Consider the following 15,594-nt stretch of genomic DNA (forward strand, 5'->3'; position numbering starts at 1 on the left):
ACAGAAGTACAATAGCTATGCCCAGGCTGTAAAATGGCCTGGGGTGATAAATCTGCTGAGTGTGGTGCCTCTGCACACACCTCTACTTGCTACAAAGAGGAATGGATGAGGAAAAAGGGGAGGTTTAGATTGGGAATGAGGAAAAAATTCTTTTCTGAAAGGATTATGAAGCCCTGGCCTAGGATGCCTGGGCAATGGTGGAATCACCACCCCCCAGGGGATTTAAAAAGCACATGTCTGTGGCACTGGGAGACATGGTTCAGTGGTGGGCTTGGAACTGCTGAGTTAATGGTTGGACTCAATGATCTTAAAGATATTTTCCAACTTTTAAAATTCTATGATTCTATGAAATATCTGCACCACATTTCATTACTTGGTCACTCCATACCATGGACATCTAACACTATGGAAGTTTTGCTTCCTAAGAGAGATATAACTTTGAGATAAAACTCCAGTTTTTTGTACTATTGTGTTCACCACCTTTCATCGACTGAGTTATTCTGATTTCTTTTCTTACATTACAGCTGTTTATTCTGAAAAAAATCATAACCTTGGTAATCATATCCTCCTCCCGTAAATTAAGGATGAGGTATAGTTCTAGCCTTTTCATGTGATCAAAAATTTTTTAAATCATGAAAAAATTATATATATGTGGAAATGACTGACAATAGCTGAACTTTGAATTTCTGGCAGCAGACTGCATTCCCCACCATTTGCAGTGCCTAGCTTAGGTGCATTCAGAGTTGAGAAAAAGGTTACCAGGCTTTTGCTTCCCAAATATTTCCTTGTTTATTTAAGTGTGTCCAAGTTCCTTTTTGGTTGTTTTGTTCCTGCATGAGGTGCACACACACTATGGAAACTCAAGAAAAAAGCTTTCAAAGAGACCCTGAGACACACCTGAGGAAAAGATCAGCACATGGCAGCACTTTAATTAACAATAAACAAATCTTGAGTTGGAAACGAAATGAACTGAGTAGAAGAAATTATTGTATTTAACTCTTTCCTCTTCATCACTGCATATGAAGCTTGATTCCCCAACAGCAGACATGCTGCCATAGAATTGGCAGAATCAGGGGCTTGTTTGGGTTGGAAGGGACTTTCAATTTCATCTCATTCCAACCCTCTTGCCATGGACAGGAACACCTTCCACTATCCCAGGTTGCTCAAACCCCCATCCAATCTGGCCTTGGACACTGCCAGGGATTGGACACCCTCAGCTTCTCTGGAAAACCTGTATTTGTAACACTTTGTGTTACTTTTTGCATAAAGATATTTTCCTTATGGGTGACCATTTGATATTGAGATATAATGTGAGGAGAAGGCGAAATGTAACAAAATACTTAGTCTACATGTATACCAGAAAATTCCTGTAAAACATATAGAGAAGGAGGAATGAGAAATGTAAGACAAACAACACAGTATTTATTAATTTCATTATTGTGATAGATGTTCCTGCATACAAGAGGAAAAGAAACAAACATCTTTTCATCTATTGTTCATTTCAGCCTGTCTGTCTCCTCTGATGAGATTTGAAATTATACTGTTCTATATTGCAGCACTCCTTTAATCTTCCCCTTTGTTAATTTCTCTATATTATTCTGACACTGCTTCCTTTATGTTTGAGTAGGGAACTTTAGGCACTGTGACTCACATCCCTGAGGTTAAAATCTTTGAGTTTATCTCTGATTGAGTGACTCTCATTGGAAAATTACTCACCTGTCCAGCAGTGTCTAGAATGTCCAAATAGGCTGGTTCATCATCAATTCGGACTTGAGTTTTATAGGCATCCTCTGAAAAACACAATGCAGTTTTCTTAGGCAGGTGATTTGCTCAGAGAATGGAAAATGAAGCAGCTTTGCTACTTTGGAGTAGGCTTTTCATAAGCTCTCCAATCCGACCTAACATTATTTTATTTGAAAAGTTCCTTTTTGAAATACTTTTGTCACTACAAGTTACTAGCAAAAGAGGGTCTCTTTCATCACACTACCTCAAAATACAAAAATTAAATTTTCCTTTCTTTAAAAGGGAAACATTTCCCTTTCTTTAAGCACAGTCCTCAAATGTCACTTAGGCCACAAAGATTCAGAGGTGTTGTGCTGGTGCTGCAAACCAACAGAGTGGTTTTTTTACTTACCACAATGATACATTCAAAGAGATTTTCTAGCAAACAGTTTCATTTTAAAGATTGTCTAAATTATTAGGATAGATTCCCTGTGGTTGAACAGGATCCTGGCTCAGAGCTCCTATTTAAACTTCTGCATATCTCCAGAAAGGCTGAGCATAAACCTTTTTTAAAAATGAATTCTGTAATCTGTCTTTACACTCATCATAGATGCAGGTAGTGGAGGAGAAACTCTGCTTTGTGGACCCTTCCCTTAGCTCATGATTTTTGTCAACTAAATTTAAAAGAATAAGAACAAAGAAAGGGTGAACTACTATTTGCGCAAGCTATTTTCCTCACATTATAATTTCATTCCCCTCTCAACACTTGTATTTTCTTCATAAGATTAAAAGGCGCGTAGATACTGGCCTGTGTTTATACTTGAAATAGTCTTGGAAATTATCTGTGCTCTTTAATTGCACAGTCATGCAGAGCAGCCTGAGTGGTTTTTGTGACTGGCACTGGAAGTGCACTGAGGCATGAAGACAAGACAAGAGCATTTGTTGAACCTGAGAAATGTCATTAACCACAGTGAGCAGGCTGGGCCTGTCCTAAGAGTCTGTCCTAGCAGACACCCTCAAGCTCTACTGAAATAATATTGAGATCATAGTATGGGATAATATCACAGGTAGTGGGAATACTTGGGACCTTCCAGTTTGTGCCATAATATATATGTTGCATTGCACAACATTTTATAAAAGCGGGGGAAATCTGCTTTCTACCAGCAGAGGGGAAAAAACCAAAGCATTTGGATACAAATCTGTATATCTTTAACTCAGATCCCTCCTGTCCAGCTGGAGGATTTCTGTCTTTTATGACATAATCACATACAGTGTTTCCCCCTTAATTTTAGGCCTCAATTCAGCAAATAGGCACATGACTTTCTTTAAGCAAATACTTAATCCCATTGATATCAAGGTGGCCCAGAGGCTTAATTATTTGTATGATATATTACCTTGCTGAGAAAACCAGAGCACTCCAACCACCATATGTTTTGGTTAATAGATCTTTTTGTAGGGATTGCTGAACAAGAAACTGTGTGGCAAAGTGGGGCTATATAAAAGGCATTGGACTACTTGCAGTTTAATTTATTATTGCGTGACAATGTAATCTACCTGCAGTAGATTGTCTTTTTCATTTTTTTCCCTTCTTTTCTGTTAATCAAAAAGTAAAAACAAAATGGCAAAATATTTAAAAATCAAGCATGGTATTTCCTTCACATAAATTCTATTGATACTATCAAGTATTATTAATACACTTCCATGCAGGTGGCTGTCCATTTGCATTACATTACTGCATACATAATTAATATATGACTTCCACAAATATAGCTCCCATTCTTGGCTCTGCAGCCAGCAGTCCTACTTCCCTTTTCACTTAGACCAATATGAATCTTTATACAGATTTAAAACAGTTAATGTGGAAAAAAGTATTCCTGCTTAAATTTTACTTGGATAAAAATGAAACTAGACAAATCCTGTCTTGCTTTTTAATTTTTTTTCCCCAAGGAAAGAATTTACAAGTTAAAAGTTTACGAGTTATAAATAAAAGACTCACTTGTCTCTAAATATAAGTCACAGCTTTTAGATATCTACCCTGCTGAGCTACTCCAGGTGTACTCTGATATAATGTCACTGTCATCAGTAAAGTTTCAGCTGTTAAAAGCTGGAGCCAGACTATCTTTATAATATTTTAACTTTGTAAACATAACACTGAATGTATAAACACATTTAGTCATTTTCATTTATTTTGCTTTCCCTAACTACTGACCTTAAAAAATTTCACAAAGGAATGTTAGCATCACTGTCCCATTTTCATCCTTGATGTATGCTGATGTCTTCTGTTGGTGGTAGAGAAACATGTTTTGATATGCTTTGACCAGGTACATGAATCTAAATAGTTTTCTAGGCAAATGCTTTTCTCATGTAAGATTGTATTTTGCCCCAAGAAATGTAGAGATGAAACAGGAAGGAGATATGAGTTTCCCTTGTAATATTCTCTCTGCCTACGTGCAAGAAGCACAGATAGTACAGACAATAAAGAGAAAAGCCTAAAAATGTCCTCAGTTGGGGTGTGATAAGCAGGGGTATTTTCAGCCTGAATATAGATGGAAAATAAGTTGGAGTTTTAACCCCTAATTTTCTTTAGGCACTCATTTAAGAGGAAGTCCTTAAGTGCACGCTTGCCAAAGAAATCATTGTCTTGAGCCAACACACCCTCATACCAGAGAGCAAATCACAGCACCACTTACGAGCTTCACCTTCTTAATCACCTCCCTAATGCTCAAACACATTCAGTCTTATGAGGGGCACTGCCTTTCCATTTTCCTGTGGATTCACTGATATCCTGGGCATTTCACTCCTTCCAAGGCAGCAGGCAGAAGCAAGACGCATAAATTGAAACCCCTTTCAATTTCATAAATTGAAACCACTTTCAAATATCCCGTATCATGTCATAAAGACCAAGAGGAAGAGCAATACCACTTAGTTCTGCTCTAAAATTAATACTTTTAAACTGGGATTTTGTCTTAGAAAGTAATGTAAATAGAGGTTTAATTCTATTTTCTTTTTATTACATGGGCAAACATCTTTATTTTATTTAAAATTATGATGCAGAGGCATTAACCTGGAAAGAAACCTCTTCCTAGAAGTCAAGAGTTGGAAAAATCTGTATCTTTTACCCATATTTTTTGGTTCATTGATAGCTGTGAGGTTAAGCAGAAATCCTGGTATTTTACGTTTCTCAAAGGATTTCAGAAGGGACTACTGTGTGACTTGTGTTTTTAGTCCAAGCAGCATGGTAATTTATGATCATGGTGAGGCGTGTCCATGTCCCAATGGCCAGGTTAAATGCCAATATTAAAGTCTGAATATCTATTGGCCAAAAACACAGCATCTCAAAAAAACCACATTTCCTGTCAAACCAGTGTTAAACCATAACAGGGAAGTTCTGAGACCTTGCTGTAAAGAGCAGGAACAAGCTGCTCACATGTGGACAGAGGACAGAAGTGAAGATGCTCCTCTGAAACTGCACCTAAATTTATTTGAAACAAAGGGGGAAAATCTTCATAATCACATTAAATCACATTCCAATATCCTCCCTTTAAAAATTATCTGCATTACAAATGGTGTCTGCTGTATTTACACTGCTTGAGGTGTTTGAGAATGCTATACTTTCTTTCACCTAATTAATTTATAATATGAATATAATTTTCCCTATAAAACCAGTTTGGGGGCTGCTAAACCACATGTATTTATGCTTTACACCCTACAGCTCTAAGAAGTGGTATTTAATAAAAGCTAAAATCCAGCTGCTATTTCAGTAAAGCATTAAAAGAACATACAAAATGGGCATGAATGATAATCAGACATCAGGCAATAAATCAGACTATAACTATATTGTTCAGATTAAGCTCAGGATTAGTCTTTTTTCTGTGAGGTTAATCATAAAGTCTCAGCTTTTGGTTTGGGTAAAATTCTGAAGAAGAGTAGGTCATTGCATGAAAAAATCTGTGGATGGAATTTACTGATATTGCTAATTGTGTTTCAAACACTGATTTCAAGAATGAACATTTTTTAGGGTACCAAAAAGTAAACAAAACAAACCTCCCACATCCTTGTAATCTGAACAATGCATGGATATATGAATTGTACTGTGAAAGATTTTTTTTCCTACATATATTGTTGATTTTTTTAGAATCTTATTTCCTACAAAGATTAAAAATAAAAATGAAAATAGATACAAAATTATTCTCAGAGAATTATATCATATGGCTTCAATGAAAACTGTCTGTTTAATGCATTACAGGGTGGGACAAAAGAAAGATCCAACTGTTTTTTAAATGGTACCTATTTCTTTTTAATTTTAAATTCTTTCCCTCTTTATTGAATGTCTAAGTTTTTGTTTTGTTTTGTTTTTTTTTTCTCTTTTTCTCATTTTTAATTGTCCTTTGCAGTGATAGAAAATTAAAGAAAAAAAATTGCTTAAGTTTTATGTTTTCTGGCTTTGTGGGTTTTTTTTGGCATGTGTGTTTGAAATTAATGCATGATCATTTTTTCAGATTTATTTTTTTATAGGACATAATTCTGGAGACAGAAATACAGTAATTAATGCAAGGTTGTGTTATGACCAGTTATCCTGGAGAATCTGAACTCATAAAAAATATATATCTGTACTTTTTCAGTTATGGGCAGGTAACTGCTTCATAACAAATAGATTTGAATGGTATTCAATTTAAAGGGGAGTTGTATTGGGCTTTTTGTCTGCATTACAGACATGTTCCAGTCCCTGAAATTTAGGTCAGATGCTTCTTTCTTCCATTTGTTAATTCTTTTTCTATGCCTTCTAAATAAAGTCTCTCTTCTCTTTCTTGTACAATACCAATTACAGTCAAAAATCATCAGATTCACATATATAGGTGAGCCAAAAGACATTTTACTTGACTGAGGAGGTGTCAAGCCAGCAGAAGGGATCCAAGCTCAGTCAGCCACACCTGGAATTCTGCCTCTTTTGCTCCCTGTGTGCCAAAGCAATGGCAGGAGACACAGCTCTGGGTGTGCTTAGATTATCTGCCACAAATGCATTTTAATTTAGCGATGCTCCTGAATGTGGGATGGCCATGAGTCTTTGCCTGTATGAGTGCTGTTTCTATTTACAGCAAGGAATTTTTAAATGAAAAGACTGGATGAACAGAGACATAAACCACTGTACCAAACACTACACATAAACTCCTCCTCTTTGAGATAAGAATATGCATGTTGTAGGAATTACCCATCAAAATACATTGCTATTAAAACCTCCCTCAGCATATAATTATTTTCCTGGACTATGAGTGTTTTACAATTTGGGTGAGCGTTGCTATCAGCATTTTGCAGACAAGGACACCAAGTCACAGAGGTTGCCTTCCTATAAGCTCTGCACACATGATAAGCAATGGGTGGTTTAGAGGAGCAGGACTGACAGATTTGATTGCCTTGTATTTTGTAAATACTCACATAGATAGCAGTATCCTTTAATATAATGCAAATGGGGATATTAGTACTGGGCTATTAACTAGGTTATTTAAATATTCCAGTTCTAGCTCTGTTACATCATTATGTGTGGTGTGATTCTTGGAGATGTCCTGTGCAGGGCCAGGAGTGGGACTTGAGCCAGCTTGATCCTTGTAGCTCCCTCCCAGCTCAGCTTATTCTGTGATTCTATTTTCTGCAATCCATCTCTATATCTGCAATCACACTTTTCTTCCCAGTGATGCTGATATTTGTTTCTCAGCATTGAGCTGTATTTGCCATTTGTCATTTGTTTAGCTTTGTCATGTCTTTGTCAGATCCTTCAGGTTCCACTCATTTTCATGTTAACAGCACACACTGCCTGTTACCAGCCTACAAAAGTGATGGTATCAGACAATATTATTCCAGGCTGAAGAATCTTGATGGTGGTTTGCAGAAGGGAGAAAAAAATACCTCTTCCTTTCTAAATCCACAGCCAGAAACACTTCCTTCAGTAGCCACATGTTCTGAACACCTCAGCTGCTTCTATGAAAGAGTTGTAGGTAAGTAATGTAGATATTACTTCTCCGCTAGCCCATAAAAAACCCGACAGTGTAGGACTGAGAAAATTAAAATAATCTGAGAAAAAATAAAGCATCATTCATGTTAAGTGCTTATCATAAAAGGAATTCATTAATTTATTCATTGCACATTCAGTTGCATGATAATAAATACTAAAATCTCTATATCCTTGTTTTCATTTTAGCATTCAAATTGCCATAAACATATTTACAGATAAGATACTGAACCAAAGCTTTGACCATGTACAGAAAATCTTCTGTAAAGCTTTCAAATGGCCTTGCTAAATTCAAATGCATATCACTGCTGTAGATTCCATCTCTCCCTAGTTTCAATTGAAAACACAATATTTCCTTTACTTAGCCTTTGTTCAGTGTCATTACATGCTTTTAACCAATTGCTGTGTTCTGTTTTAGAGGTTTCTGTTCCTCCAATGGTACATAAATATTATCCCTGAGTTCTAAATGGCACAGGTTCCCCAGAGGAGCTGTGGCTGCCCCATCCCTGGGAGTGTTCAAGGCCAGGCTGGATGGGGCTTGGATAAACCTGGTCCAGTGGAAGGTGTCCCTGCCCATGGCAGAGCAGCCGGAATGAATGATATTTGGAGTCCCTTCCAATGAAAATTTTTCTGTGATTATGCAGTTCATAAGTTAATTCATAATTTCAAGGGGTGAAGATGTGAATAAAACCAATTAAAAAAAACCAAAAAAATGTAATGATTCTATTGTCTATGTTTGAAAACAAAAGTGCAGAACATCTTGTAGTTGATTTTGTCCTCCTAATACAGGAACTGCTAATATCTTCAATGGAAAGCAGAAGCACAATGAGAGTACATCCAGATCCTCAAACAAACCTCTTCATTTAATCCCAATCAATGAAAAGTGGTGTCTAAATGCTTAGAGGGTCACAGTGCATAGAACCATAGAATCACAGAACTGTTTGATTTTGGAGGGACCTAAAAATATCTTGTTCTAACTCCCCTTGCCATGGGAAGGGACACCTTCCATTAGACTAAAGCTACTCAAAGCCCTCCCAACCTTTAATACTTCCAGGGATGTTCACTTCCCTTGAGCACCTCTGGCAACCTGATGAACATCCAGAACCATTGCAGCAGAATAAAAACTTCAATTTAGGCCCAGTTAAGTGTCTCATGCAGCCTCAGTATTCATTATTAGTCATTTTTAGCATCCACCTTCATCATGCTCTTCTCTGACTCCTTTACCTCAGGCTTTGGCTGCATCTGCTTCCAATAATTCACCTAAAAGCTTCCTCAGCCTAATGGGCATTTCTGTTCAGCTCTCACCTCACCACAGTGCTCCTCTCCTAATGCCATTATGTATCTGTCTTAAAACAGCTGCTCTCAAATTAACTTTCTCCCTCTTGTTGGGCTGCCTAATGTTTCAGAGCTGTGCTCTGCAGGGCAGGACTGATAACACTGAGCTGCTGAAGCAGCCTGATTGATTTTCAGTTTTGGCTAAGTACATGCCAGTTTTCTTGGTGACCTGAAATGCACTCAGTGCATTTTAAATTGGGAAATGGGTTATCCATTGCACAATCCATCTTCTATGGTTTTTTTTTTCTTTTTTTCAGTTTTACCTACAGATGTGTTCAAGAACCTCTTCTTGAATGTCAGCTTGCTGTTTCATTACTCTGGTGCCCTTTCATTCTTTGCTGAAAAGCAATGGAAGCAAAAGCAGCTTAATCTCACTTAGTCTATGGTAAGTAAAAAAAAGGAAAAGAAAAAAACCAACAGCATTTTCTGTGCTCTAAAATGTTTTGTGTGATCAGAAATCTGAGGGAATTGACCTTTGATCCAGTTAAATTTAGTTGCTCTTCTCCCTTTGGGTTCTTATGATCATGAGGTTTATTAACCTCATTAAAGCAGGTTTATTAAAGCAGCTGGAAAAGGAAGAAATGGCCTGCCCGGCTTTCAAGAAGAACTAAAATTAAGAATGATTGTGCTGAACAGTTTTGCATGGGAGTGAATTTCTTCTATATGGAGTAATCAACAAGGGTACAAAGCACAACATACAGTAGAAAATTCAAGGTAAGAAACCTACTTCCAGACAAAGGAGGTAAAAATATAAACCTTGGTAGCCAGCAAGGCAAACTCCTTGCTATCTTTTCTGGTCTTGCAGCACCTTGCATCCAGTCAGATCTCTGTCATCAGGGCCCAAAGTTAATGAATTACAGCACTGTATGTGAGCATAACAGTATATGTGACTATCCAGTCCAGAGAAAAATAATAGCACCATTAGCAGATTGAAAATTAAGCACAAAAAACACCAATGCAAATATCTCCTTCTACAGAAACAGTATTTTCATAATACTATACTATATATTAGTTTTTTGCTGTTTGCAACATTTTATTTTCTAGTCACAGATAAGCCTTTTCCCCTCCAAAACAAAATTATTATTAATTAAAGCAAAATGCTTTTTCACAAGGCCACAGAGTGGTTACAAGTTCTGATCAAGATCAAATTTATTTTACAATTTATATAACCAGGATGAAGTCTAGAAAATAATAATGCACTCCTCTTCCTTCAGTTCCCCAAGCACATGGATGGACAAACTCATTCCATTTATGAAACACAGAATTCTTCTGGGTTTAGTCACCTCCTTTAAATGATAACTTTCTGCTGGGACACAGCATGGATTTAAGTAAAAGATGACGCAGTTGACCTGAATAATTTGGTCCAGTGAAGCAGCTTTCAGTTATGATGCAAATGCTATTATCAACCAAGCTACCATTTATGATTTTAACCTGCAAATATGCACATATGTGACCAATTTTGTGTTAATCATTGTATAGGACAAAGTTTGTTGCCTAGAAAACTTGCTCAAGTCTTCATCAGAACTTGCAGTGTAGTCCTCCAAACAGGCTAAATTTTAATTGTTAAGCATCCTCCACCCGAGTGAATAAAGCTATTTTTCTCAGAGCTAACTCTTACAGAGAAATTAAAATTTCTCTGCAAAACTTAGCAATTTTGCAACTTAAGGTTAAAGATAACTCAGACAAAGCATTCCACTCACTGTTAGGAACTGCTTGCAATGTAGATAATGCTACTAATATTTAATAAAAGCACATCATTACTTCCTCTGCTTCCAGAAAAATTTCTTTTTATTCAAAGGCGTACACGAACAAAGCGAACAAAGTACCCCTGTTTAATCAAAACATGATAATTAACAGGAGTCCAAGTACCCTTATCTTGGGGAACAAGAATAGCAGGTAGCAATTTCACCACTCTTTCAAGTCCGTGCTTGTGCTACCGAGTGGGAGAATCTGAAGGCTACGAATTCACTTCTTGTCATTTCAGGGGAAGTAATTAGCAAGTTGGCTACATCTGCATGGTTATTAGCACGGATGGTGCCTTGGATTTAGTAAGGTGTAGATGGCTGCTGGCTTCCATGAAAGAAAGGTTAATGGAAACATTTGTCCTGCGATGAGGAATTTTGAATTGAGCGTGATAAATCATCTGCCTCTAGAAAACCGTGGCATGGGCATCTCTTTCGATTTCAAAAATCATTTGTGGAATAATTTTGCTAATCACAATATTCAGGACACAGGTAAGCAAGTTTTCCCTATTCATGGGCTGCAACTCTCGCTTCAGGTCCTTCTAAGTTCATGACCCTAGTGGTAATTACAGGTAATTAATGGTAATTGCAATCACCAAATGAGGGTTGTGACACCTGTGGCAGAACCACAGGGCTAAGGCCACAGAGTGAGTTTGGTGTTCACCCCAGCTTCAGCCGTATAATTCCCATGACACTGGACATCCTCATCTGCCACAAAACATGACATTCCACCCCACTTTAGCCCCAAGAATCTAGGCCTTCTTTATTGTATTTCATATTTCAAAGAATTATTCATCTAACTAACACGAGATTTAGAGGTTAGGGTGAGATAATCATGCTCTATCACTTTGCACACTTACACAGCTAATCAGAAACTACAATATGTTTGTGACTTCACTGTGGATAGCAGTTCTGGATAAAAATAGAAACTCTCCTGTTTTTGATGTCACCATCCGGATGAAGAGCTTTCCTGCAGCCAAAATCAGTCAGGATCTAAAGGTTCAGAGCTGAATTTCACAGTTCATATAAGGGGCTCAACCCAGTGAAAGTGTGCCAGTGATACTACAAGAGACCAGAGAAGAACCTACGAAGGAGACATTGCCCCAGTTTTCTTTTTTGCATTAATATTAGGGTGTAATTGTAGGTCTGAAAGGAGGACGGAAGACCTGAGCTCTGAGAATATTCTCTTCTGTCAGCAGAACCATTTAAGCTTTTTTTCTGCTTCAAACTACTAGATTTATCAATCAGAGACTTGTTGGATCAAAACAGGGGAAGAAAAGATTTTTTTGGTGGAGTCAAACCAAAACCACCCATTGCTCAATTGGAGGTCTTCTGCCCTATAAAAAACTGGTATGAAGAAAAAAAATGACTGTTTTGTGTAGAACAGACAAAAAAAAATTAATAATGGTTTCTGTTCTTGACTGACTTTCTACACTCTGAATATAGAAGATATCACAAAATAATTTTAATAAAAATGTTTCATTACTATAATTATTCTTACTATTGCTATTATTATAAAAATATAACAAAGCAATGCTTTTGTATTGCCACATTTATAAGAAAAGGCTTTTTTTCCTCTCTCAGTTTTAATCTGACTAATCAATGCTTAAGAAGAACAACCACCAAGTCACACTTCTATATTATATATTCCTTCTGTATTTAGCAGATATACAATTAATCTCAGGTTTCCAGAAGAAATAGAAGAGTAATATACCACACTTTGATCCTCCACTGACCCTTTTCAGTGAAGAGAAGACAGCCAAGGCAGGAATATATTTTTCTTCCAGCACAAAGAAAATTAATGGGAGTATGGAAAATAATAAATATGAACCATTAGCAGCTAAGGGGTATTGGTCCTTTTTTGCATGTGAACATGAGGCAAGCATAGATCTCTCATGGCAGCACACAGGGTAAACACTTTTCTGTCCTCTTCCAGACATAGTAAGCCCTTGCTGAGCAGAGATTTTGGATAAATAGGATCATAAAATCATAGCACCCCTCATAGCTGTCTACCAACTGGATTTAACTCTACTGACCACCACTCACCACCTGCCAGGTCTGACTCAAAATAGAGTAATTTGTTTGTTTTCTTAATTTCTAAAACAACGGAGAAAGGGAAGTCGTATCCCCAGCCAGATTGTCATTTAAGGTAATTCTGATTAGATAAATGCTCCAGCTGAGGATATATAGAGCCATGAAAGGTCACAAGACCATTTAACCAGTTTTCCTCATTTGGAGATGTTCAATAGCCCAAGGAATCTCACACCATGGCACAGGTAATTGCCACTGATATTTTTGACAACAGGGATCAACTTGTGAAGGAATTTTGGCTCATGGAATGGTGTCTGAGAGTGAATGCATGAGATGCTTGACTGGGTTTTCACACCTCGCCTGAGATTTCTGATCTCTTTCATTCTCACTTATACCACCTTTTCCACATATTTCTTTCTACATGATCCCTTTTGACTATTTGAGCGCTGAGAACTATTTTTTCATCAATTTTTTTAACTCAGTAACCTGTCAGGCAGCTATTCCATGTTGGGGTGGCTTAATTTTCCTTCTGAATACTACTGAATCAGCTTGAAAAACTGTTCAATGAACGTCAGAGAGCCAGTGAGGCTGGGAAAAGGGCAGAGATGAAGAGTGGGAATTTCTCTTTTCCTTCACAAATGAGTTTTAAGATTTGGCTTATTTCATCTCACAAAAGTACAGACTGTTTCAGAGTCTCCAGCATCTGCTCCTAGCAGGTGATAGCTCATGCATCAATCCTTGCTCATGCTTTAGGGTAAAGAATAGCTCCAGGTATTAATATCTACATGGAGGTACTAATATCCTTTTATATTAATATATTATAATATTAATAGTTCTAGATAGATGGCTCTACACTTGATCTCTACACCATTTCCTCCTCTGAAGACTTCACAGCGTGGTGAAGCAGGGGCTCACAGCTGCGGCTGCTCTCTGGCACTGCTGTGCCTGAAGTGAACCTGCCAGCAGAGCTGCTGTGTTCAGTTTTCCATGGGCATGTGAGATAGACACACACCACTGCATTGCCAAGGCTGAAGTGCAAGCCAAAATTCTCTTCAAGGTGTTCTGACCAATATTCCAAACTTTGAGGAGGTGTTTGGTGACTTCGGAGGGGAGATGATGACGGGAGAATCAGCCCCCTGGGGTTCTTACTCTCTAAAAAGGCACTGACTGCATTTGCTTCTCTGATATTGCTTATATCAGAGATGTTGCTAAAAGAAAATTATTAGATTAAGCAATGTTTCCCTGGTGTTTGAAAATGTTAATCGAAAAAGAACTGTCGCCTGATGTAAACAGCCCTAAAAATAATTCCAAGAGTCATATGTGTAAGAAAACCAGAATGTTGGACATCAAAATTATGACCAGGATTTCAGGGGTGATTCCCCTTGAGTGCAGACAGAAAAATGCAACTTCTTGTTTTATACTTTTTTGTATGAAGTCTGAAAACAATTCAGGACTGAATAGCTGCCTTAGGAAGGCAAAGTTCAGAGAAGGAAAGTTTAACATTAGAGCAGGAGATCATGTGTCTGAGTAACACAGCATGTTTAGAATAGGACCAGACTAGTCCTTTAACAAGAAAAATACTGAAGTTCTCAACAGAAAGAATCAAATTTCATCATGATCTGAGACTTCATCTAAGACAAACGTATCTCATACTGAAATGTTGAGAGATTATCCCACTATCGTTAATGTGCACTTTAAAGAAAAAATACTGCATTTTAAAAAGAAGTATCTCAAAGAGAAATAGGACTATTTTTGGCTTTCAAGTCAAATTGTTTTCATCAGAGAGAGAAAAATCTGCTGTGATTTTCCAGTCTCCCCTCTCTGTACTTTCAAATAATTTGTATTTCCTTTCATAGTGGGATGAAATAGTAAAACTAAGCAGAAGGTGTGTTATTGCCTCCTTGAAATCTAAACTAACTGAGCCCTTTGGGGACTTTTTCCATTCTTAATTTCTTGATTCTACTCCCTGCTTTTCTATGCATGGCTTTTTTTTTCTCTTACTATGAAAGAATCTCCACTGCCAGACACATGACAATGTTCTCCTTTCTTTTGCCACCTTAGCAAGGATGGTGCACAGCACATCTCACACTTCATTTTCCTCTATCCAGACACTCTGAGAGGTATCACAGTGATTTGTGAAGGCCCTCGTTCTGGCAAGCTGTCAGAGAATGCTCCACAATTTAGCTTCAGGCATCTAGATTTAGAAACCTACAGAGTATTTGTCTATATGCAAGGTAGGTAGCTAAAATCTCCTCACCCTGAAGTGTAGATGCTATCTAGTTGTCCATACTGGAGTCTGGATGTTTGATATGCTCTTGGGAATGTTTTCTGGTTTTCATTCACTGGACTGGAAGGGCTCTGGTGATCCTGTGTCACACTCACAGGGGGACAGATATCAGCCACACAGGATCTCTGGAAGATCTACAGCCTTCTGGGTGGGGATTCTGAATTAAATTCCTTACAGAATACTTCACAGAAGACTTTAGGTTGGAAAAGAGCCCTGAGATCACTGAGTCCAGCTGTTAGCCCTGCACTGTCAAACTCACCATTAACGCATGTCCCCTGGTGCCACACCTACAGGGATTTTAAATCCTTCTAGGGGTGGAGACTGGTGACTCCACCACTGCCCCAACAGCCTGTACCACTGCTTAATACCCTTTCAGGGAAAAAAAAAAAAAATTTATCCAATGTAAACCTTCTCTGGAGCAAGTTGAGGCCCTTTCCTTTTGTCCTGTCCCTGTTCCCTGGGAGTACAGCCCA

The 15,594-nt window shown here is 37.7% G+C and overlaps 1 protein-coding gene across 2 annotated transcripts in view; it reads right to left on the reverse strand.

The window, feature by feature from the left end:
* Positions 1–15,594, reverse strand: part of RIT2 (Ras like without CAAX 2) — a 174,322-nt gene that overhangs the window by 102,221 nt on the left and 56,507 nt on the right. For both annotated transcript variants that reach the window (XM_054652030.2, XM_077171405.1), the window contains exon 4: positions 1,717–1,790. In XM_054652030.2, the coding sequence (XP_054508005.1) occupies positions 1,717–1,790 (74 nt within the window). The remainder of the gene's footprint in view (positions 1–1,716; positions 1,791–15,594) is intronic.

The sequence above is a fragment of the Agelaius phoeniceus genome, chromosome Z (assembly GCF_051311805.1).
Source record: "Agelaius phoeniceus isolate bAgePho1 chromosome Z, bAgePho1.hap1, whole genome shotgun sequence".
NCBI lineage: Eukaryota > Metazoa > Chordata > Aves > Passeriformes > Icteridae > Agelaius > Agelaius phoeniceus.